This window comes from Chelon labrosus, assembly GCF_963514085.1.
Source record: "Chelon labrosus genome assembly, chromosome: 19".
NCBI lineage: Eukaryota > Metazoa > Chordata > Actinopteri > Mugiliformes > Mugilidae > Chelon > Chelon labrosus.
Genome location: NC_140352.1, coordinates 18,396,600 through 18,421,606, shown reverse-complemented (window position 1 = coordinate 18,421,606; position 25,007 = coordinate 18,396,600). Strand labels below are relative to the sequence as shown.

The 25,007-nt window shown below is 40.6% G+C and overlaps 1 protein-coding gene across 1 annotated transcript in view; it reads right to left on the bottom strand.

The window, feature by feature from the left end:
• Nucleotides 1–26: 26 nt before the first annotated feature.
• Nucleotides 27–25,007, bottom strand: part of baiap2l1a (BAR/IMD domain containing adaptor protein 2 like 1a) — a 30,598-nt gene continuing 5,617 nt past the window's right edge. Inside the window, exons 4-14 of the mRNA XM_084566897.1 lie at nucleotides 17,869–17,930; nucleotides 16,824–16,895; nucleotides 16,481–16,615; nucleotides 13,896–14,048; nucleotides 13,652–13,795; nucleotides 12,929–13,052; nucleotides 12,450–12,663; nucleotides 9,988–10,047; nucleotides 9,734–9,902; nucleotides 1,922–1,962; nucleotides 27–1,798 (exon numbers count right to left, since the gene is read on the bottom strand). Of these exons, the coding sequence (XP_084423023.1) occupies nucleotides 1,726–1,798; nucleotides 1,922–1,962; nucleotides 9,734–9,902; nucleotides 9,988–10,047; nucleotides 12,450–12,663; nucleotides 12,929–13,052; nucleotides 13,652–13,795; nucleotides 13,896–14,048; nucleotides 16,481–16,615; nucleotides 16,824–16,895; nucleotides 17,869–17,930 (1,247 nt within the window). The 3' untranslated portion in view covers nucleotides 27–1,725. The remainder of the gene's footprint in view (nucleotides 1,799–1,921; nucleotides 1,963–9,733; nucleotides 9,903–9,987; nucleotides 10,048–12,449; nucleotides 12,664–12,928; nucleotides 13,053–13,651; nucleotides 13,796–13,895; nucleotides 14,049–16,480; nucleotides 16,616–16,823; nucleotides 16,896–17,868; nucleotides 17,931–25,007) is intronic.

Below are 25,007 nucleotides of genomic sequence, written 5' to 3'. Positions count from 1 at the left end.
ATTAGCAGCCTAAATTAAAGGGGTTAGTTAGAGCACTAAATAAAGTGAACAAACAACCATCTATTCAGACTTTGTCATGTTTTATTGAGAAAAAAAGACTACATTCGTCAACACAGTGTCAAGGTACTCTGAAGAAAGCATGTAGCAAGTACTCAGCATGATGACTTTACTTACATCAGTGGGTCTACGCAGATCAATAAACCATCTCATTAATCAGTTCCTCGTCATATTCATTCAATAAAGCAAATACATGGCAAAGAAAATCCTTTTCCTCACAAAATAGTTAATACTTACAAACAATGAGCCGCTTTATTCACATACAATTCAAATGTCTGCCAGTAGAGCACATTTAATTTTGCATAAACTGTGTATTGTGCACAGAATCTCCACAGAACAATGAAACAATGAGGAGTGAAACTATTCCCGTCATGAAAAGGTCCTTTAACCCATTTAAAAACAGCAGCGAAAGCTAAATCAGGGTGGGGTCAGACTGAGCACGCGGGCGCTCAAAGGAGCACCTACACAGAACGGACTTCCGTATACATGGTTATTTAAATATTTAATACAAACTAACTGTATATAAATAGCCTTCTCATTTCAAACAGTGACATACGGTTTCACCCTCACTCAAAAGACACACCCGTTTCCCAACACATCACTCTCCCTTCATTCTCACTGCCTCTGTGTATCACAATGCCTATTAAAAGGACAGAAATAATTATATTTAAAAATAGAAATAACAGATTTTTCTTTTGGCAAGTCAGGAAGATAGCCTGTGTGCTGGTCTGTTTCATCAGTATCAGGTTACGATCATTTACTCTCCTCCTTCTCGTTCAATCAAGACACAAAAAATCCTGAACACGTTGTCTGAGCAGCTTAAAATCTTAAAGGGACTGTTCACCCCAGAATGAAAATGCAGGCTTCATCTCCCTATTAGCACTTTAGCAGAGTCTCTGGCAGTAGTTTAAATCTGAATCACTCAAATCTCTAAAACCTTCACATTCTATAATGCATATGTTCTGAATCTGTCTCATACTTTTCTATTTTTTTCCAGTTGTCAGTGGTCATACCTCCTATAGCATGGTGGGAAATGTAGGGGTTTACTTCATTTGCATTTTCACTTTAATGAAATATTATTATATTTAACATATTTACATTCAGTTATTACATCAGCTCTGTATTAACACTATATACTATATATAGTGACAATATATAGACTATATTATCACACTGAATTACAATTGCCAACATATCCAGTGCAATTTTATCTGTGTTTACAGTTTGCTGTCACGACTCAGTGTCAGAACCATATTCAATTTCTTGTAAACTAAATACTTCCTCTGGCCAACGCAAACCACACGGAGGCGTTTATTGCTTCACAATTAAAGCAAACACATGCTTTTATTGCTTCCCAATAAAAGCCTCCAAGGGTAAAGTGTGAATGGAATGTGTTTGTCAACTGGAAGACAAGATAAAGCCTACACTTTCATTTCGGAGTGAATTAAACACAGCTCTTGTCCTTCATATGCGTATTATGCGATATTTCCCTTTAGTGTCTTATGTGAAACATAGACTTATGCCATGAAACAGTGGATCACTCTATCAGAGTACTGGTAAAGACTAGCATGCAGGCTGGTGTGATGTCAAGTTGGGGAGTTATTCAGTGTGTCGCAGGGGTTCGATTCCCTTGAAGGCATAACAGCGGTGAAACGCTCCTTTTTGTTTTTAGATGGCCGGCGCCGATCTGTCATTGGTGACAGTTGGCCTCAGCTTGACCGTGGCAAATGGATTCCCTCCTCTGCAGGAAGAAAAATTTTGTAAATAGTCAGAACACATGAGATTCATCGTTCTCCGCCTTTTGACTCCTCACACAGCTCAGTGGAAATCTGTGAGTTTTTGTTAGTTGTGTTAGGTCACTCACCCTAGAAAAGGAGCCTTTGCAGTCCCATTGACTAAAGAAACCTGTTGTCAAAAACACAGAAGAAAAGACCCTTGAAGACTGGACAAAGACATATAACACACAACGTTCAAACACACACATCCACGCCCACAGTCACCAAAGACGGCCTCCAGCTGTGAGGAGACTCAGAGCTGCCAAGCTGGTTTGGCGAGATTTCTCTTCAGCAGTTCCCTCGGTCTTTCCTGATCAGTGCATCGGAGCTGTGGCATGCAGTTATGCTTCAGCCTCAGACCTCAACAAGCCTGGAATCTGGACAATCTAGAAAGGCTGGCGCGAGACAAACACTCTTTCTCTTCACACCTGAGGACGATTATGATCTTATCACCACTAGAAGAATCAAGTGAGCATGGGGTTGATAAGATAAGGAGCATAAATACCTGAGCTGTGTGTCCTGAGGTGCTTTATAATCAAATATAAGCTTGGAAAATAACATAAAACAGTTTATAGGGAAGCTACGTCGTCTAAGAAATATTTCAAGGGCGTTTTGTTAAGTTTATATGTATATTTATCATAGATCAGATCAGACTGAGTACTTAAATCACCGATTTCATCAATACTTTAGTCAGTGTGCGTGACGAGGGCTGATAATGACTCACTACAGTAAATGAATTGATTTATTTTGCTGTTCAGGTGCCTTTATTATATTTTTGAGGTCATATTTAGTCCATATCTATTTTTACAAAACATCTATGGATGGAATTTATTTATTTTTATTGTGAATTGCAAGAAAGACGCATCGCCCCATTCTTCCACTAGAGAGCAGGCAGCATCTAGATGTCATAAAATTAGTTCCTCCGTCACTCATTCCTGGTTGTGTACTGTGCTCAACAAACTCGTTTGACATTAAATTGTCTGCACATCCTTGGTAGATAACATTAAAGCTTGTGATGAATTTACTGCCTGTGAAGCATTTCAAATATGGCTGGATATGGACAGCTTTATGGTCAGAAATATGTCAATGCAAAATTGAGGGTTAGCCGTGCTTTAAACGTGGACGTACAGGATCTGCTGCTAAATGGACCACCTTCAGAGGTCACAAGGAGACCGTGTCTCAACGGGTCCAAATGGAGACATATTGGGACATTATTATTGATCAGTGTATGTTACAGAAGTCATTCTTTAACAAATACACTGTATTAGTTCTTAGAATTTATTCTCCAGCCAGAGCAGTTAGCTGCAGTAACCTTTAAGATTTGTGTTGATGTTGCTTGGGTAAAGTACAGTATGTGAACACTTTCCACCTCTGTGCTGTCGTTGATTTTAGTAAAAGAAAAAGCACAACGTAAAAGGATAACAGTTTGATGTTGATCTGCAGCCTAATATTTTATTTGCTGCAAAGTTACTATTTATTTAAGTGTAATGGAGAAAACTGCACCTCTCAGTGACATCCTGAGCGTTACTGATAAAGCTTCACTAAATAAGCTGTTGATAAAAAACTATGACCTGATGAACTCATAGAACAAAAGTTGAATCAGATGTCATCGTGTCGTTTGGATGTCGTTTGGATGTCGTTTGGATGATTTTGCTTCAAAATAAGGATTGGCTATGTCTATAAATGGCTCCATTATAAGTGATTTATTGATAATTAATAGCATAATAATGGAATAATTTATAATTTCATAAATAATGGTCGTGTCAGTTGCTAGAAATCAGCTGTGTTCCCTCATTTCCATAAAGAATGTTCAGAGGTTCTTTGAAGCTTCTGTGACGTGATTAGAATCTTTGGTCACAGATGCACAGCTACACCTCAGAGAGTCACATTTTGGCCTTAAAGTCACTTTGTTTGCAGTTTTCATCAGTTCAGAAGGACCTCGGATCCAGCCACAAGCACTAACCTCAGAGTTTAGCTTTTGTTTGTCAGGTTTTCAGGGAAATAATCTCTTCTGCTTTTGTTTTTCAGGTGTCCCAGGACATTTCATTTACCTCTTTTCTTTTTCAGGGTTTCAGGTAATTAACCTCTTTGACTTTTCAGGTTTTCCACTAATTCTTTGTGACTAATTCACACCTGCACCATCAAATTAAGAGGTAAGTGGCAGCAGTAGTGTCTGCAACACACCTTGCACCTGCAATAAGTTCATGTGTTCAGATTTGACACAGTCTCGCTCACTAGGTCAGTATTTGTGAGATTGTGTATCTTCTAGTTGTGCGCTGTGTTTGTGTTTTTTTACTTGTAATAGTTCAGTCAAGTGAACGCAGCACAACAGTTTCTATTTCTGACGTTTGTCTGCAACAGCGTCTGTAAAAAGCATTCGACTGTATCCACGTGTGTCACTGATGATCGGCTCCTCTCTCTTTCTACCATTTTCCAGTCATGTCACAAAGAAGTCTCCGCCTGCAAGAAGCAGGGTATTACACTGGAGACGGAACTCAGTTATCTCCTACAAGGAGAGATTAAACAGGTAAGATGATGTGCAGTGTTTGTGTGCACACGCTGTGTCATTTCCTCACTACAATCTACACCAACACTTTAACTTCTCTAACCTCTGTTGTGTTTTGCAGGATATTTTACAGGAGGACACATCGTGGTCCATACAATGAAAACGTTGTAGAGGACTATCGGGATGTGGAGGACAATGTGGACATTAACAGTCACACAGCTTGACTGTCGGGACTCAGGTCTCCCAGCCATGTGTCCCTCATACCTGGAGCCATCAACCAACAACAAATGGGACACAGAGGACTGGGGTCAAGAGAACCAGAGGTAAGGACTCTTCATAAGAGAAAGATCAGTTTCAGATGTATTTGTATTTTCTCAACATGTTCTAAACATCCTGTTTGTGTCTCTCTACAGTCCCAAAAATGTGCAGATTCTCTGCAAAGAACATCAGCTTCCTCCTCCTCATGTTTCTACTGGCTTTTGGTGAGTGACTCTACTCTTCCTGCTACTAACAATCATTTCTAATGCATGGTTTGATATTAGTTCATGACTCAGGTCTTTGAGATGTTCCTTGTTAGTAAAAGTTTCATTTGTTGTCTTCTTCAGGATTTATATTAATACATGTAAACTTTAGAGCGGTCCACCAGGAGCTGCTGTCCCTCAGACAGCCGATGGACATGTTTGTTTCTCTGGCAGACACCATACCAAACTTTGCGTTGGAATTTGAAGGTAGGTGATCCACAGTCTTCATCTGAGTCACTATGATTCATTCTGTGTTTTACTGGGGAACTTGTCTAACTTCCCGTGTGTCCTCTTGATTGTGTGAGCAGGTGCCAGAGTGATTCAACATTTATCCTCTCACACATATTGGCCTCGAGAAGATCCAGGCTTAATATTGAGATGGATGTTCAACTGGTGGTACTCATCAAAAGCCCAGAGAAGAGTGATTCAGGTAGAGATTACACAGCCACTATTACTATTACAGCAGATTATAGTTCCACTGAAACAACATGGACCAAATTTGTAGTTTAGGATCTGTGGAGACTAAAGTATGTAATCTTCTCTTCCAGGGTCACTCAGCATTACGTCCGGGTCAGTGTTGGTGCTTTGCAGGTGAACAGGGAGATTTATTCATCTCCCTGTCTCACCTGGTCTCTGTCACTCATGTGACCCTGGGCCACATTTCCAAAAGCCAGTCCCCCCATGGAAACATTGAAAGTGCACCGAGGGAGTTTTCTATATACGTAAGTCACACCTTGTCCGTTGTTATCCTGAAGATATCTTACTAGTATTGATTCTGCCGTGCACAATGAGCTGTTGCGCTGATCTTCTCTGTCTCTTAACTTTCAGGGAGTGAGGACCATAGAAGAGGCAGGCACCTATCTGGGAACACTGGTCTATGATCTGGATGGAGCTACGTTTCAGACATTTAATCTTTCTGTACGTATGATGTGATACAGTACTTCTTTGTTAAAATGCAAACTTCTTTAATTGAACTAACTGCATCATGGAAGTGGAGCTGCTATTGGTCCACACAGATACCAGGTGCATCACAATGTCAGCCACATCTCTGATGTCTGCTTTTCTCATTCTCCAGAATCCAGACAACAGTGTTTTCAGATATGTGAAGCTACAGACTGAGAACAACTGGGGAAACATGGAGTACACCTGCCTCTACAGCTTCAGGGTTCATGGAAAACTCCCTTCCTAACTGCACCTCCACTCAAAGGATAAATTCTTCATTGTTAAACCTGGGCCTTTTCCTTTCATGTACTGTATTTGAGTGTAAATGATTGATAGGGATAATACTACATACATAGACAGTTGTCTATTCCCGATGCATCTTATTTCTGTCTGTCTAGGGCCGGCCTCAAGCAGATGGATCCCCCCATATGAGCCTGGTTCTGCTCAAGGTTTCTTCCTGTTAAAAGGGAGTTTTTCCTTGCCACCGTCGCCTTAGTGCTTGCTCTGGGGGTTTCAGGCTCTTTAAAGTGTCTTCAGACAGTTAAAGGGGAACTACTGTTTTTTACAACCTGGACCTTATTTCTGGCATAAAATACAATCATTTACTCACCCATAAAACTTTTATGTTTTTTGCACTCCTTGGGCATCGGGACGCAGCCTCCAAATGACGCATTATCTGCTACGAAACTCGTTCATTTCACTAATATTTTGTTATGATACGCTAGTGCTATTCCCCGTTGAGTCCGGAGTTTCCTGTTGTCATCATCCAGGGTCTGTAGATTGACCTACAGACCCTGGATGATGTCTTCTGACCTGTCATCTCAAAGCGGCGCGCACACCTCGGGATGGTCGGTTTGTTTATCTGTAATTTGCTACTGCTATGGTTTCGTCCACAAACTCAGAATCGGAAAAATATTCAGCCATGTTGTAAAAACATAGCAGTAGCAAATTATATTGTGGTAATGAACGAGTTTCACAGCAGATAATGCGTTATTTAGAGGCTGCGTCTTGATGCCCCAGTCACTTGCGCTAAATGGATATACGCTGATCTAATTATCTCCAGAAGGAGTGCAAATAACACAAAAGTTTTATGGGTGAGTAAACAATCGTATTTTATGCCAGAAATAAGGTCCAGGTTGTAAAAAAAACAGTAGTTCCTCTTTAAGATGCATTTTAGGCAATATAGACTGAACTGAAGTAAAATGAATTTAACTGATCTTAATGTAATTTTAATGATTTTAACTGAAATTAAGTGAACCTAATTTAATTTCACTTAAATGTAAATAACTTTAACTTAAAGGTACATAAATAAGGCCCAGGAGGTATCCTTTAACTATAATAACACTAACTTTACAACATTAACTGAATAAATAAATAAATAATATAAAACTGGAACTATTTCCTCTTGTTTCTTTTTATTTTTTTTACTACTGAGTGTATCCATCCATCTTACAAAAGCACACACTAGTCTCGTGACAATCCAGCAACTATCTCTACGGTATGTAATTATCTGAAACTATTATCTGTTCCTGTTTATCATACGTGTTCAGAACACAAGGTTTAGTTTTATATCACAAAGTGCAGTTGATCCACATGTTGTGTCGATTTTACTAACTATAAAGCACTGGGATTTGGACAGCTTTATAGCCAGAAATATGTTAACTGCAATTAGCCTTATCAAATGAAACAACAGTGTTATAGAAATTGTGTGTCAGTAAACAAAAAGGTTACAGGTAATTTACACTAGTACTGTTGAATGCTAACTACCTGCCTACCTTAGGTCATTTTTGCATTCAGTGTCATAAAATCTAATGTTGTACAGTTTGGCCTTAAACCTGAAAGCCTTTCATTGCACAACAGCATTGCATTTCAGTTTTAATGTAAGCAATCCTGTCAAAGGTCGCATTCAGCGGTTCACAGAATGTTTGTAGGTTAACAACTTGATCGATGCAGCTCAAAGGGATTAGTTATTTAGCCAATCACGCAAGGACTGTAGATTCTAGGTCTGCGGCCTGTCAAATGGCGGTCTACCACACGTCACAAAAGGCTTTTTACTGTAAAGGGAGGTGGATTTTGAATGCCTGTGGGACTAAACTCAGGGATCTAATATCCCCAGGATAATGGTGACAAAGCACACTTTCTCCCTACAGCCCCAACGAAAATCCTTCAGGACCCAGTCAGCCGCCTACATTTAGTCGAACCAAAGATTGAAGAGGAAAGGGCTTTTCACCTGTGGCATTATGAAAGTTCTTCATCCAAGCTGGGCTGATTTGTTAAAAAAAAAAAAGGTTGTAAAGTTGTGAGAATCTCAGGACGGGAGGATGGGAGGTATGTTAGGAGGGTACATAACTAACTGCAGTTTATTTCGTGGAGAAGCCCTGAGGCAGCAGTTATAGAGGACAGTACAGACAGTACAGTACAGGCAGAGCAGCTTGGGAGGTGATGATGGAGAAATAAGTGTGTCTGGGCTTGTCTGCTGGCTGGACAGACAATAGTTCATTTTCAGTCAGCTGACTCAGTGCAGCCACTAAATGAGATTCTTTATCCCTCTCTCTGTAACTCTCTCCTGGCAAAACCTGGCTGGGGACATTTTTGAAAAGTCTGTTTATACATACACACACACACACACATATATATATATAATATATATATATATATATATATTATATATATATATATATATATATATGTATATATGAATATATTTGAGAGAAACTCCAGCCTGTTTTGTCCTTTTCTACTCAGTCTTGTTAAGGTATGTTCGTCTATATTGGTTAAAATAGCAAAGCCGCTCCCGCAGAATGAAAACATAACACGTTTAACAGCTCAGACATGCTTTAGGGAAATAAACATCTAGATTAATAATGTGTCTTTCCTTGAGTTGGTTGAAGGAATTGGGGTGTGTTTTCTGGCTGTGTGCTACCATAAGGGTGTGGCTGCAGTGACTATTCACCGAGGAGTTGTTGATAAGCCATGATTTGTCAGACTGCATTTTGAAGTGTAGGTGTGGAGACCGTGACAACTCAGCTAGGTCACGTGTCCTATCAGGAAACATAATGGCTTTTTCTAGCACGTCACAGGTTCCCAGCACAACTACAGTCCTCTCCAGCCGATCACCAAGCCAATATATTGCCGCAATCAGGAAGTAAGCGCCTGGCCTGTGGTCACTCCACAACCTTTGCTTTCATATGGTCCAGAGATGCAATGTTTGGTTCCAACATCAGTATCGCAGCATCTACTGAAAGGACCACATTGAAATCTCCCCTAGACATGAATTAGTCTCCAGGTAATGAATCCTACTGTCTCTTTACTTTTCCCCTAAGCTGCTCATGATGACATTTGTGGATCAAGGCAAATAAGACAGAAAGTGAAACTAGACCCTCCAGGACAGTTGTCACATGTTATAACAAAAAATCAATGCTTGGGTTAACCACAGCTTCTTTTGGCCACAACCACCAACAATCTAGAGTCCCAAAGGAGTCACTAGAAACAGTCATTGGTAAAATTACAGTTAGTACGTGCAGTACAATCCCTGGGCCTAAAGCTCATGTTTCAATTAGGCACCGAGGTCATTTTTTTTTGCACATTTAGTTAATTTTTTGGGGAGGTAAATAGGAAATGTAATACGTATAAAATAAAATTTCTATAGAATAGTATTATTAAACTCACACAGATCACTTAAAAACCATGTTCACCGGTTAGACATGCTTCATATCAAACCAAACCATCGAACCAAGAGGTTAAGGAGGCAAGGGGTTATGTTATTTAAGGGCCGTCTTGGCTTAGTTTTTAAGGGTTAAACCTCAGCTAATTTTTCAGGCTGATAAAATGATTTCTTTCAAAACAAAAGAAAATCTTGAACCCATTTAACAAACACGACAGCTGGTGTATAGTATGGTCTAGCGCACGCTTAGTCAAGCCCTGGTACTGACTGTGTTTTTTGGTGGGGGCGCTGAGGAGACCACGGCGCTGGAGGGGGTGTTGTCGCTGTAGTCCGGCGGCGGCAGCAGTACCGGCTCCTCCACCACCACCTCCTCCTCATCCTGATGCTGCTTCGGCAGGCTGGCTATGCTCAGACTGCGCACCGGTGTGTCCAGATTGCTGTCAAAGGCATATGATATAAAGCTTCAGCTGTCAAACTGCGGCTGTAACAACTCACTCCTGGGATGCTGTGAAGTTTCCTTACCTGTTTGATATCACTGGCTCGGTGTAAGGTCGGCAGTAGGATGAGGGAAACCAGCCCCGCCTAGAAACAGAGACGCACATACCACATTATAAAACAGTTTTACATAATTTAGTTTTAATTTATTTAATTTAATTTATTTGCTTAATACGATTGCTATTGCCACCTTCTCTTGGGTCCATTCATTTTAAATGCACAAAGAGAGCAAGCTAAACGGCCAACCCAACTTCAATTATACAAATATATACAACAAATAAAGGATTAACTGGTAGAACATTGAAAAAAATACATTAGAGCTGAAACTAATTCATTTTTAATTTAATTACTTGATTATATATTGCTCCATGTGTATTGCCTGTGTGTCAGAGCCAATTCTTCTTCAACTGATAATTTGTGCATGCATATGAGAGGCTAAAAGGGACTGGTGTGTCACAGCTTCAGGAGTTAAGTAGTTGAGGATCACTGCTGAGGACACGACGCATGCAGTATCACACACAAAATACAGTACGCAACAGAACAAATTTGTTCACTAAGATTCAGAAGTTGTCTCCAAGTCACGTCTAGGGAGGAAGGTGGCTCATCAGACCAACGCACCGGATTTGTTGCTAAGGAACAGAATGTTCTGAGATTTATCCCAACATGTCCTCTGCTTGAAAAAGAAAAAACGCAGCTGACTGCATTAAAACCACTTCAAACCAAACGGCCACTTAATGACACGCGCAGGAAGTGAGCGGATAAGCCATGTTAATTTCTTTCAAAGTGGAAAAGAGAAAAGCATTTGACACTAACCGAAAGCACTTTCTGATCCTGCATCATGGGCCCAAATTGATCTGGCGAGGAGCTGAAGATGACTGTAATTACGTGACTCGGAGGCTACTCTACAGGTTCACGCTACTGCGGCTAAATACAAATGCAACATGTCGAATGTAAACATCTTCAAACCTACTGCTTTGTGCAAACCGGACACAGAATGATGTTTGTTTAGGAGAAGCAGGAAAGTATGTCAATTAGCGCCTGAGAACATTTTTTTCTCAGGTGACATAAATACACAGCTGCTGCACAAAGGCGTTCTGACATATTTATCTCCCTCACTCGTCATAAGGTGTCACATAAAATCAAGAGTTTGTTCGCCGGCGAATTTTATGTAAACGGTCGGATGTCTGTTGCTTGTGTGCGCCTTGCCGTGTGTGTGGTGTTGTCAGCCAGCGCAGGAGTGGGAGAGAGAGAGAAAGGGAGAGATGGAGTTTTATGGCTGTCACGTTGAACATACCTGACATACTCTGTATTTCTAGGTATGATGCACAGCAAAGCATTAAAAGACACAAAGCAGAAACTCGTACTGCCACCTGAGTTATGTGAACAACGCTGGTGCGTCAGTGCGTCCGCATACTTATTAGAATGAAAGTACATTTCCCCTTGTGGATCTGCCAACGGTTTTATTGAGACCTCATTTATATCCAGTACGTGAGGGAGAGGAAGGATCCCTCAGCAAGACCTTACTTTATTGGATGTTTGGTTTAATTTTGTTTCGGTAATCCCTAAAAAAACAGGTTATGCAATAATGCTTGTGTAATTTCATATTTTTAGCTGTTGTTTATTGTATTTTTTTCCAACAAATCCCATGAAAAATTCCGTTTGTTACACAGAACCACGAGATCGTCCCTGGAAAGTGTTGGCTCTTTCAAAGAAATAGCTGATGAACCACCTGTCTGTCTCCATCTAACTTTAATCAATCACATCATTGAAACATATGATGAGGCGAGGGAGCGCTATAGAGCTGCAGCTAGCTACACTATTGTTCCTGGTTTATTCTTTCAGTCATTGTAAGGAAAATGTGCACATAAAGAGCACCACAAATGCATAACTTGAACCTTGAAACCTGGCGTGATATATTTTCATGAGATCTTGTGATCGACGAATGTCACCAGAGTCCAACTGCCTCACGAGGTGACTTTAAAAGACCAGCAACGTGTTCGCTTTCAATACCTAAAACTAACAAAAACAAATTAAAACTAAAACAAAGGCAACTGGACTTGTGTGAGCCACTTGGACGAGTTTCACCACTCGTCCAAGTGGCTTCTCATTGACTGGTGGGGTGGTTAGGTTTTTATTTCAGATCGGTGGGTGGTTCCCACTTGAAGCTCATATGACTAAAGCCTGTTAACAACCCAATACTCACCTGATTGACTTGGGTGGTAACAGAAAAATTGTTCTATAACGACCCGTTAATAGCCAGAAACCCTAATAATCAAGTTGTCTTAGAAAGAACTGATATTTAAATTAGGGCGCTGAGATGGATAAAATGATGGGTAAACTGTGACTCACCATAAGGCATACATCCTAAAACAAGCAACATTCATATTTCCATATAAATAAATTAAAAGTAAACCGGTTAGTTAAACTAATTTCAGGGTCATTAGAAACTAACACACGAACAGTTGAACTGAAAAACGTTCAAGACTCACTGTCGTGTCCTCTCTAATTCTCCGTATAGCCAGCCGTCCTTCTCTTCCTGGATGAGCAGAGCAATGATGTCGCCGTCATCAAAGCTGAGGAGTGTTTCGTTGTTGCCGGCCGTGTGGGGGAAAATGGTCCTAACCCTGGTCTTCCTGCCCATGTTGAGACCAGATGACTGGGATGCCGATCTAGACAAGCTGCACTCCCCGATACTGCCTTGGTCTGGAGGCGGAAGATTTAAAATAGAAATTAAGTCAATTTAAAAAAAAGAGGAATGGTTTGACATTTTGGAAAACTTTCCCTTGTAGCTACGAGCTGGACAAGATAATCAATGCTGTTCTCATATCTGACTGTTACATGGAGTGCCACGACTCTCTATGTGCCAAGCTCGGCTTGTTTATTTGTTCCATGTTCCATTATTATTTAATTGACTTCTGGTTTACTTTAACGAAATACTGTACAGTATTTCCTGAGCAGCCTTCTTTACCTGAGTTGCGGTCTGAGGAGGAGTTAAGCGGAGGAATGGGGTGTGGGTTAAACATGTTGGCCAGCGGACTGATCTGAGCCTTCAACGGTGGTGCAGGAGGAGGCACCAAAGACTCCTTGTTGTTCTGAAAAGATGACAAAGCATATGTTTGACAGTATGAGTTGGAAATCGTCAAATATTAACAAGCATTTAGGTTGAATGACCTCATATGGACAAAGTCCTTATTAGTGCAATCATTTTAAACACGCATTCACGCAATTAATTACAGCTTCCGCCCACGTTTTAATGTACGGTAACAACAGCACATGCAGGAATTCCCATGGCTAATAGCCAGTTAACAATGTCCTACTACTTTACACAACAGCTGAGCCTCCATCTGATGCAACAGATAGCAGCAACTTAGCAATATAACCTACAAGCAACAACAAGACAAGATAAAATACCACAGGGTCGACCTTTTCCACAAGCTTTGTTCTAGTTCTGTGCTATTTAGGTATTCGCGGCTTTGATCTGAAGCGCGACACAGTACGATAAGTGTGTCAAAGTATGTGATAAATAACAGCAGGTTGATTTTTAAAATGGTATTTCAATCTCAGTAAGACTTTGAACTGGTTAGATAAAGAAAGATAACTGAAAAGAATGGAAATTGGAAAGGGCACATGAGGGTCTTATCGACGCCACTCTTACTGTTTTGTTCACACAAACCAAAGAAAACAAACTCACCCTGTTGCACCGTTCAACCAGCGGTGATTGTTCTGGGGTGGTGGACAGCCTCTCTATCATGGTCGTAACCGTGTCCGGCACGTTGCTGATGTCGCTGCACTTTTCCTGCCAGCTGGGGAGCATCAGAGCCAATATATCTTTGGCCTGGAAAACAGCAGAGCATTAGAGAGAGCGGGAGTTAAATGATCCATAATGTGGCAAGGGTCTGGGTGCTTAGGACCTCCGTCTCTCCGTCCTTGCTTACTTTCTCATGGAAGCTGATAATTTGATTTGAGAACACGCAGTGTTTGTCTGCCAGGAAACAGAAGCGTCTCTTTTCTTCCAGCAAGGCCTCTTTGCAGCCGTCGGCGATGAACTTCTGCATGTCAACCTGACGCGACGAGATGGTCTCCATATACTGCAGACAGGGTCATAGGACAGGGTTAAGAGCAACAGCAATGACACGAGTTATTGCATTGTATTCAGTGCATTTGGAAGTAAACAAGGTTCATTAAAAGAGCTCATTAAAATGTTCATTAATGAACTACTGAAAGACTGAACAAATAAAAATGTTATTTATTTACTTACTAACTACTTCAACGCTATATAAAAATTTAAAAGATAATAATGATTTAAATATTATCAAAATAAAAAAATACAGTACTGCATTGTGTATATTTATTTGTTAATAATTAATAATATCATTTAAATATATTAATAATATATTTTTTCCATGTTCAATATTTTTGGTATTGCTGGTATTTTTGGAATTTAATTTAGACTTTTTATTTTAATCTTTTTTTAATTTTCAAAATAAATAAAATAAAATAAAATAAAATAAAATAAAATAAAATAAAATAAAATAAAATAAATGCTCAATGGCTCAGTGGCTCCCTATGTGTAAAAGCTAACCCGGTGGCCACAGCTTAATGTTTGCGTGTTCCCGTCAGACAAATCAAGGCACTAATGAGCTATGTAACCAAAGTCTCTGCACTAAGCAACAGGTTTTTTTTGGGTCTCCCGCCGTTGCTGATCAATCGTAGCTCAGCAGGAAACCAAATCAGTGTGCTGAAAGACACACCCTCCCCACAGACCGCCTGAGAGTGATTGTGCTTGTTAGACTGTGCAGATGGGCGACAGGGCACGGCGTAAGGCATATCAAACTCTTTAAAATGACTTCCCTCTATGCCTCTATTGTAAACACACTCCCCGTCTCTCCCATTTTCCCCATGTTGTCATGGAGATAGTAAAGCAGCCTCTCTCTAAGGGCTCTGTTAAAGACCCTGCTCTACTGTCTGGTCTCATTTTCTCTGTCTGACGCTGAATCCAGGCTCTTCATTTCCCATTTCCACTGCAAACCATTGCCCAGACTGGAGCAGACAGACAGGACCGAGCTCATCATTGGGAGCTTACTCAAGCTCTACACATGATTAGTAGAAAACTGGGCAGTTAGCCTCGCCTCCCTTGCGGTCCTCCGGTGTCAGTTTTATCAGATAATGAAAATTCTGAAGAAGGAGGGCCCCCAGTTTCAGCTCGGCTTGAGAAACAGAATCGGGCTATCGAGCTCCACCCAGTTAAAAACAGCTTATTGTACGGCTGTCTTTTAAAATGTGCCACTCGAGCGGAACGATGAAAGGAAGACCGATACCGCAGCCGAGAAAACAGACACAAGCTTCTAAGAGAAAACGCTTTTACAGCCTGCAATCACATGTTGACTGTTCAGTTAAAGACTTACACCCCATCCATTAAAGTGAGGCCGTGAAAGCAGTCAATAAATAATAAAAGGATGCAGACGGGAGCTATTACTCAGGCTTTGCAGTCCTCCCGTCATCTCACCAAATTGATTTACAAAGCAAATCTCTGTTTGAGATGTTAAGACTGCTTAAGGACAGCAGGATGCAAACACCCAATAATGTGCAACGTTCGGAAGAACACGCATCCACCAATATGCTGAGCCCCGCTGAGGCAGCGTCAAACAGACCTGCTCAGGCTTTCAGGTTGGTATAATATTGTTCTCTCAGCAGGGACGCAGCTGTGCTTTCAATGTGATTTTTGTGATTAGTTTTAATCAGACCACATTGCTGTTTAGCCAGATCTCCTGTCAGAATGAACACTCAAACATTGCAAAATAAATTCAGTGGAATTAACTAAGCTTTTTTTATTGACTCAGTTTGAATACTCAGGTTTTATTCATTCCAAGCTGGGCTAGCTCTTTGCAACTCTTTCATAAATGTACACATCAGGCTAAGTGAGCACTGTTTCCTGGTAGTAACAGAAGAAAAGGAAGAAAAGAAAAAATGTGCTAAGAGTATTTTAAAAAGATGGTGGTAATGATCATTTTTTATACTGGCATATAAGTCCAAGGACTGATCCCTAGACTGTAGAAGACTTTCCTTTGAACGACAAGTGTGCTTTTAACAAACATGTAGTAGCAAAAACAACCAAAAAAATTTCCGATTGTTTCAGTGGAATGTGTTGAACAAAAAATGAATTCACTTGTCCTGTTCAGACTGGAAGTTCCCAGTTGGCATAAAAGGTGGCATTAATTTTGCTTTCTGTAACATCATTACTGTCATTATCATCATCATCATCATCATCATCATCATCTAATAATTATAATCATTTTGGTTTCTCTGACGATCTGAAGAGACTTGAATGGTTTCATCAGTTACGCCTTTATGTAATATCCAAACACAGACCTGGAATTTCCGTCCTATTAGGCGCCTTCAACTTAACAAAAACCCACAATCTCCACACATTCTTCTTTGCCTATTATGAGAACAAGCTCAGCCACATCTCTCAACCCTGCCATGCTCCATCTCAAGTAAGTCCGTGCGGTTTCAGCCTCACCTCGTTCTCTTTCATCTCATATTTGGACACGTGCTTTCCCTGGCTTTTCCTCCTGAGCTTCTTCAGGTCCGTCTGAGAGCGCTCCAGGGAGTCCTGCTTCAGCTTGTGCTCTGACTGGTAGCGCTTGAAAGTGGCCTAGAGGTAGACGTATGAAAGAGAGGAATGAGACAAAGGAAGCTGGTGTTTTTGGCGCATAAATGTTCCTCAGATGTGGGATGCTGACGTTCATACCTACACCGTCTGAAAGGCCACAAGAGTCTGCCTCTGGAGCAGCCTTGACTTGAAGAAATATGTTTGTGTAAAAACTCTTACAAGTACAGGGGTGATGGTGGGAGACACTTACATTCATGTATTTAACATCCATCTCCGTCTTCTTCTCCAGCTCCGTAATAATGTCTTTGTGGAACCTCTTGAACTGCAGAGAGAAAACACACACTTCATATTCGGTGCAGCGTCTGGTACATCATCCTGCATGCATTTTCTTCTAATCACATTGCACAGTCGTATGGCTCATTGTGGTTAAGAGTGGAGTGGCATGGTGGAATGTGTCATAATGGGTTTCTGAGAAGATAGGATTCCACCCACTAGTGGTGGCTTATCAACTTGTTAGGGTTAAAGATTTACAACTTTCGCCTCCCTCAGATAAATTACAATTGGGCCGGGGTTGTGAAACGAAACTCTTTCTTACTGTTCTTGCATACAACTGGGCGTTGTGTTTCAGCTGCTGCCATGTTTAAAATGGTGACACTCGACTTCAATACTTCTTGTCACTTGGTATTTGAAGCATTCCACCCCAGGGCAGCAGTCCTTGTCAAACTTTCTTTCACCTTTTGTTACGACGGTTTTAAACTCTCTAAAATGAAAGGAATGAGCTAAAAAGGTTGTGGAGGTTGCATCTCCAGAGAGGACTAAACATCGGATGGCCAATCTCTCGCCTATTATGTGAAGATAAGCTGCAAAGTACTTCTAGGAATGACAACTGTTCACTCCTGGAGGCCCAGTGGGCGACCTGTCATTGCACAAAATTATTTAATGACATAAGTGCAACGCAGGCAAGGCTTTGTCTCTTTTTACATCACACACACCCATTATGTTGCTTTCCTTCTTCTGATTCTGAGCAGAAAGTAAGAGTATGAGATTAACCCAGGATTCAGTATCTAGTTAAAGAATAAAACTGACCACTTTCTTTAGTTTTTGCAAACAAATCTCAAGAATAGACCAACAGTGCCTTTAAAGGCGTTCTGATTTCATAACCCTGCCTATGACTCTAAAATCAGGTCGCATACTGTGGATGCTTTCATTTCCAAAAACAAAAATGCCAGGCACATTTGTTAAGCTATGTGAGTATTAGCGTTCGCTGGACTGGATTCATATCTAAGGGGACTTACGTTGTCTTCCAGCTCATTGTGGACTTTCCTGTGGGCTTCTGCAATCTCCATCAGAACCACGCCTGGAAAGACATCAGGAACAGATTTCAGTATTTTTAGAAATCATTACAAATAAAGGCCTAATGCTACACTGTGCTGCTTTTATCCTTGGTTATTGCTGGCAGACAGGTCTTTGTTGCCTGTGGACAGCCTTTGTGCTAAGCTAAGCTAATTGCCTCCTTGGTGTATCTTCATGTTGACTGGAAATACGTGAGAGTGGCATCAGTCTTCTCCCCCAACCTGTCCATTAACTTTAGAAAATGTTCCTCTATGAGGGATAGTTGATAGAAACCCTTTGAGAACAAGAGAACACAAACTCAACAGCATTGAAAACACTGCATAACAAAATGCAATTTACTTCCGGGTAAGAAGGCCTTGATCAGTTAATCCTACCCAAACTTCCTCCAAACCTTTGTTTTCACCAAGCCTTTCATCTTACTGCCCATATTTTCCAGATGACTTATCTCCTTTCAATATTTGAGTAGCTGTCAATAAGTAATCTCTATGAAACGTTCTGGTATTGTGCGGTCACATACAGAACAGTCTCCATTCACAGGCAAACTACAGCACAGCGAGAGCAGCATATGACATGAAACAATGGGAGTGAGTCAATACTGTAAACAGAAGTGGACAGTCATAGCTAAGCAGTTTATCGTGCTATCTCTACCACAATGGGGCGAAATCTAGACTCAAGGTTTATTATAGGACACGGCGTTCTGGTGAAACACATACAGATTTGCCTTTGCTGAACGTCATGTCAGGACACATAGCAGTATCAGTACGAGGGAAAAGAGCAAAAGTGAATGACTCAGAAGGATTTCAACACCTTCGAGAAAAAGCAAAGAAGGCACAGGTGTCGGTTTGTGATTTTTGAGGAATAAAAAAAGTTGCTCATGTCAGCACACTCCACCTAAACACATACATACGCATCGCAACACCTGACATTCCTCAACTGCACACGTCCACTCTGAGCAAACAAACCTAATGATACAGGGCTGTAGTTCTGTGATCCGACGGGCAGCGTCCAGCTACAACAACATTGCCCTCTGAAGGTCACCAGAACGTACTGGTAAATGCTGCCTTTGTGTTTGGATGTGGGGGTGAGCTGTTTGTACAGCCTCAACAACAGGCTGCACGGGGTGGAAGAGGGGAGGTTGAGAAAGGGCAGGAGGGGGGGTTCAAAGAGGGCATTGTGCACCTGCAGGTTTCACCTTTGGGGTGAGCAAGGCGCAAAAGCCTACCTGAAGGGAGGGTAAATGCTACAGAAAGTCATCACCAGCCGCATGAACCTGTCACATGAACGACTGAAGTGAAAATTAGAGTTGAGAAAGACAGCGGTGTTAAGAGCGAGAGAAATGGCACTCCCAAGCTTTATCTCCATGGAAATGGGAGATGGAGAGCTGAGATGTTTGAAGTTAAAGTGGTTTCTGTCTAGCTAAAGTAATATACATGGTAATTAGTACATGTACCTAGCTAAAACTTTCTAAATATCTTCTGTATAGGAGTTCATTCATTTAAAAGGACACAACAACAGCAGCTCAGTGTATCTTATCTCATATCTCTCTCTGTTGCTAGTGAGCTGTTCTCTTTTGAGGATTTTAAGTACCAAAATAATCTAATCTCAACAATGTCAAAGAAACAACTCCATGTTTTTAAGCAAGTTGATTAAAGGTCCTTGTGGAAAACCACACCACTCATGATTCATCTGGACTATGATTCATTTCTATGGAAACTTCCTATTCTCTCACCTGACATTCAAGATTGGAACTAAGACGAAGGTACTTGAAATATGTTAAGACTGGTCCTTTTAAGATCATTAATTTGCATGTGTTTTTTGCACCACCTGGGTGAAACGCCTCATTTACAAGCCTGCTGATAAGACACACAGCAACGCCTTTGATATTCACAACAAGTGACGCTTTTTATGAGCTGGAAATGCACCATGCCAACACAACCTCTGCCTATTTGGAGTCAGATAAGGGTGATTTACAACATAAAGGGGCAAGGCAAATGTTGGCAGCAGACCTGTTGGCACGGTTTCTCTTTATTTCACCACTTTATCTACAAGAGAACAAGCGATCTCTTGTATCGACTAGCTTTGGACGTTTGCGTCGCCACTGGTCATCGTCTTGTAACACATGTTTTATCAGTGTGATGCATCGCTAGCTTTGTCCACGCACACAGGTCTGTGATGAAACGTGGCCTCCTCCTGTGTGAGTCAGGATCTAATGGCATCTCAATTATACACAATACAGGGCTGATGGGAAGAGGTTGGAGGTTGCCATGGGTGAGCCACTCCCTTAATATTATCATAATGATGTCACCGGGATCAGTGCTAAGCCCATGTGGTGATAACACACTGAGTTGTAACTGTGGTTAAAAACTTCCTTATGATGTTGATTGCTGAAAAGGGAACTGATATCTCATCCTCCCTGTCAGCTGTTGAAAACACCAGTAACACAGCTATCTTGTCGCACCAAACAACTGCAAGGACACTCACTGAATACACAACTAACAAATCTAAGGACCAGTCAAAAAGCAGCAGCTAATACAGATAATAAATGGTCCATGAGCTGAAGCTGTTTTCGTCAACTCAAACATTAACTCAAACATGAATCTAATCTTGACTGTGAGAAATAAAGTACTTCCACGCAAACGTTGCTTTCTAGTACTGGCAACAACTGCCTGCAATGCAAAGTAACCTAAATGAAAACTTATCAAGAAAAAATTAAATTATCAGTAGAGCCTCATGTTGGGGCTTGCCGTACTTCTCCTGGACAGATAAGCGGCGAGTAATGACGCTGAATGTTTCCAGTAGTTCAACCATATGCTATCCATAGCCAAAGACTCACAGTTGGGGCTGTGACTAATTCAACTTTGTGTTTATGTTTCTAGAAAATGGCATCAAGATCACAACTGTGATGGAGATGTGTATGAAATGAAAGGAAGGGGCAAAAGGGCGGAATGGAGACTTTTCAATTTTTCTCCTAGGTACAAATGCTTAGAGTGCAAGTATACACATACTGATCAAAAATGACATTTTTTTGGTTCATATTAACACGGTGTTGTTCAGTTATTTGTCCATCTGCTGTCATTCAGAATATCTACTGTGTTTGCAGCAGATCAATAGCTGTCAACATAGACCAATGACGTGCCATCATCCTCAGCTCATAACATTAGGACAAGTACACATAAAACCTCAGTTTACTTAATGCAACTGAATACGAGCATTGAATCAATTTAGAAATTGACGCCACGTTTGAATGTTCACATATGTGAGGTTTGCTGGTTGCCACCTCGTGAGAAAAAAGTCAGTCTAAAGTTTATAGCCAGTGAGTTCCACAGAATCTGAGGGATGTCTACAAGCGCAAATAAATTTCCAAGCAAACACTGATCATAAATAACCAGTATATTTTTGTGTTACATTGTCTTACATGCTCCAATGTCAAGGTTTACTGAGTGGTAAGTGAGTCAGTGGTTTCTTTAAAGGTCACTTAGGAAAGTGCCAGTATTCGGGTGAGAATTTACTTCATTGGATTCAGAATGAGGGCCTCGACTCGAGGACCATTAGGGAGATTGGAGTGTGATGAGAGAACAAATGACTGGACAATAAGTAGAATAGAAAATAACTCCCCTGCTCTTACTTTCACCAGTTTCTGTCTAGTACGGCAAAACAGTTTGTGTCTGTGTGGCTGGCCCTGATTTTTCTAGTGGTTAAAATCTCTGTTTCCGGATGGATATATGATATATGTTCAAGCTAATTGCCCTTAGCAACTGCTGATGCTTATGTAATCAGTTTAGATTGTAGCACTTAGGCCTATCACAAATAGTTCAGTTTGGAGAATTCTCACATTTTGTGCCCTGAGTTAGATTAATGCGTTCATGAACATTATGCTGAATATGAAACATCTGAAGTTAGACTTAGAAGACTGGAAGCAGGGAGACAGGGATAGCTTAGCTCTGTCTGAGTGTAAGAAAATGACAACTTGTGACAACATTTTTCTGAGATGTATAATAAAACAAAAATAACTCTATACAACTAAATTAAAATATACTGATTTATCTCGTGAACTTGGACATTACAGAACATTTCCACCAGACTTTTTCTTGGGGCAAACATGACATCATTTGAAGGAACCATGAGTCACAAATAAGACATAATGTGTGTATAATCCCACAAGTTATGTAAGCGAGATTTCGAGATGCAGGTTGGAAAATTTTTGTAACGTCTGGACAGAGCTATGCTGGCTGATTTCCATGAATGGTCTGATTAGCCTTTGCGTTAATTCACGCTAACTGTCCTGTCTCCTGCCTGTATTCCATTGCTAATCAACAGATAGGGGAGGAGATGTAACAAACCTTTTTTCACAGCGGACATTTTGACTTGTCAGGGCAGTAGAAAGACAGGTTACTAATGGTGTTAAAAAAGAAAATATTACATTTAGGTGCGCTGGCTGTGGGATCCTGATATTGCAGATGCTGGCTCACTAGCATGACTTTCCGTGTGACATTTGCATCACCTCTTTTACTGCTATGACAAGTTAAACTGTGTGCCCAGATATACTGTATAATGCCTTCAAATGGAACTAAGTTTTTGGTTATTACATGAGGGTCGGGTATTCGACTCGACTGAACTCAGCCCTTACCGAAAAGTTCCACTTATCATCAGTATTGTCAATAGAGAGGACCATTGATGTGGTATTTACATATGAACTCTGTAAACACCCCCCATTTGAGGGCAGCAATAAACTTCACAATGGAAACATTTAATAATGGAGACAATGGATCTTGTCTCTAAAAGTGAACTTACTACTGTAAAGAAGAGTACTAGTTTCTGAGACAAAGTTGTGTGCATCTCAAAGTGCTTTTTTCATTATTAAGAGTCCAGATGGATGAGTCTGGTTCAGGCGTTCTGAGACACAAAATGCAGCGCAGTGAGAAAGAGGAGAGAAGGTTTATTTTGACTTTTGGGAGCCATTTCTGGCTTCCTGGTGCTTCTGTTTTTGTTGTGTCTGTTAAGACAGACAAATTGGCCGTCATGTCCTGATGATATAAGCAATATTGTGTGTTGTGTCTACAGAGCATAGCAATTCTGTGAAATAGCTGTAATACAGATGTTTGCAGTGTCACCAGGGCGGCTTATTAGCCATAATATCAGACAGTCTTCAGAAGAAATGGCTCCCCTCAGAAGCCAAAACCTGTTTCAAAAGCTATCAGCAAAAAACACTCAGCAGTCTCTCCACTCTGAATCCTCTCTCTCCGGGGAGAGAAAAATAGTCCCTCTGGCTGGCATTACCATTTTCTCCCTTGCTGACTGCGTGCTTCAATAATTTAAAAAAAAAACTATTTTGACTGACAAACAGCGCAGAGAAAAGGTGGAAAGGGTGGGGTTCATGCTATTCATTCTCCAGTAACATTTTCAGTCCTTCAATACCTGCTGCTTTTCAGAGTGGAAGAGCAACTCCCTGTTGAGCCTTGTCATGCACAGGAAATTTCTCACTGAAAACTAGACTGTTAAGTAAACAGTAGAACATGCCATTTCTTCTTTTACTTATGTGAAAAATGAAGTTAAACATTTATCCATGACCTAAAACGTAGTGTAAGGTTTGCAAAAGAAGACAAGAGCCATAGAGTCAGTAAACTCTGCGTTGACATTTACACACGAATACCTTTCTTACGTTAGCGTTTGCTAGCATTAGCTAGCATTAGCTACGATATACTGAGTAACACTACAGCATCAAAACCACTATGTTTTATGGCGCAAGATAACTTATTAATTCAACTTTCAATTTGTTAAATTCAACATTTGAAAGTTCAAATGTTTTATTTTAAAATTACACATATTTTCAAACTATTATTAATTAGCAGCGGTAGAAACTCATTAACTTAACAGAGAGGGTAGGGCTCTGACCAAGCAGAAGGCCAACAAAAGGTCAGTTTATTATGCCCAGCAAAGCTCTTTGAGGCATAGTGAATTATCAGATCAACAAAAATAAACCTACTCAATCCGTTTGTGCGAGCTTTATGCGGTGATGGACAGAAAGACCAATGTAGTCATACATATCACCTGAGCGCCACTGAGTTGATTTTGTTTACAACAAAACAACAACAGTCAGACAAGCTAAAAATTAGATTCACTCCGTTGTAAAGGATGAAACAGCAACTGAGACATTTGTCTAGAAGCGATCTGCTCTGATCGATTGCTGAACTATGAATTGGGTGATTTTTTTTTAACTGTACTGGTTAAAACACGCCCCATAATGAAATCCAAATGGTAGGCTACGTTAACTCGACTCAAATTCTGATCTGAATTCATATGATTGTCATATGATTGTGCTTTATTTCATTATTATTATTATTTTTTTGGTTATCCAAGTAACTAGCTAATAAAGTGAATTCCTGCAAATATAGTGTTTTGTGATTGTCAGTAAAAATATGTTAAAGGCACCTAGATCTTCACTCATCAGTGCATATTTTTCTTCAGGCAGTCTTTTCCTGTTACTAATACACTTTCCCCTTCATCATAAACTGAAAGAGAAATGTGGACAAACACTAGTCCTGAAAAAGAAAAAACAGCACCCAAGTAAAAAGCCTCAGGTAACTTTCCGCAAATACCTGTCAGCCTCTTTGACGCAAGCTTTTTGAGAGCACCATTCACAGAGGAAGGAAGAAAAAATAATCTATCCCTTAGGAGAAAACTATCTTTACAAATGTCTGCAACCTAGAACAACAAAGTAACATAACTGCTCTGTCAATCTTGACAGTCATGGAGCTTAAAGTATACAGAATTATGCAACTACTGCACCCAAATCTCCTTCAGCTGTCAGGCCATAATGAACAAACCGCAAAGCCTGTAAAAGTCAGTGTTGCTTTGTCTTTTTCATACATTTTGGAGAAGCAGATGGTGGAATAGGGACCGAGGAGGATCACTGGTGGGAAGACATTCCCCTCTGTCTGTCTGTTTGCTCAGGGTGTTTGCTGCGGTGGGTGAGAAATCGCACTGTCTCGACGTTTATTCCAGGCAGTCAAAGAACAACTATGGAGCACGGAGATCAGGACGTCACGTGACATTTTTACCTGAAGACCTTTTGATATTGAGA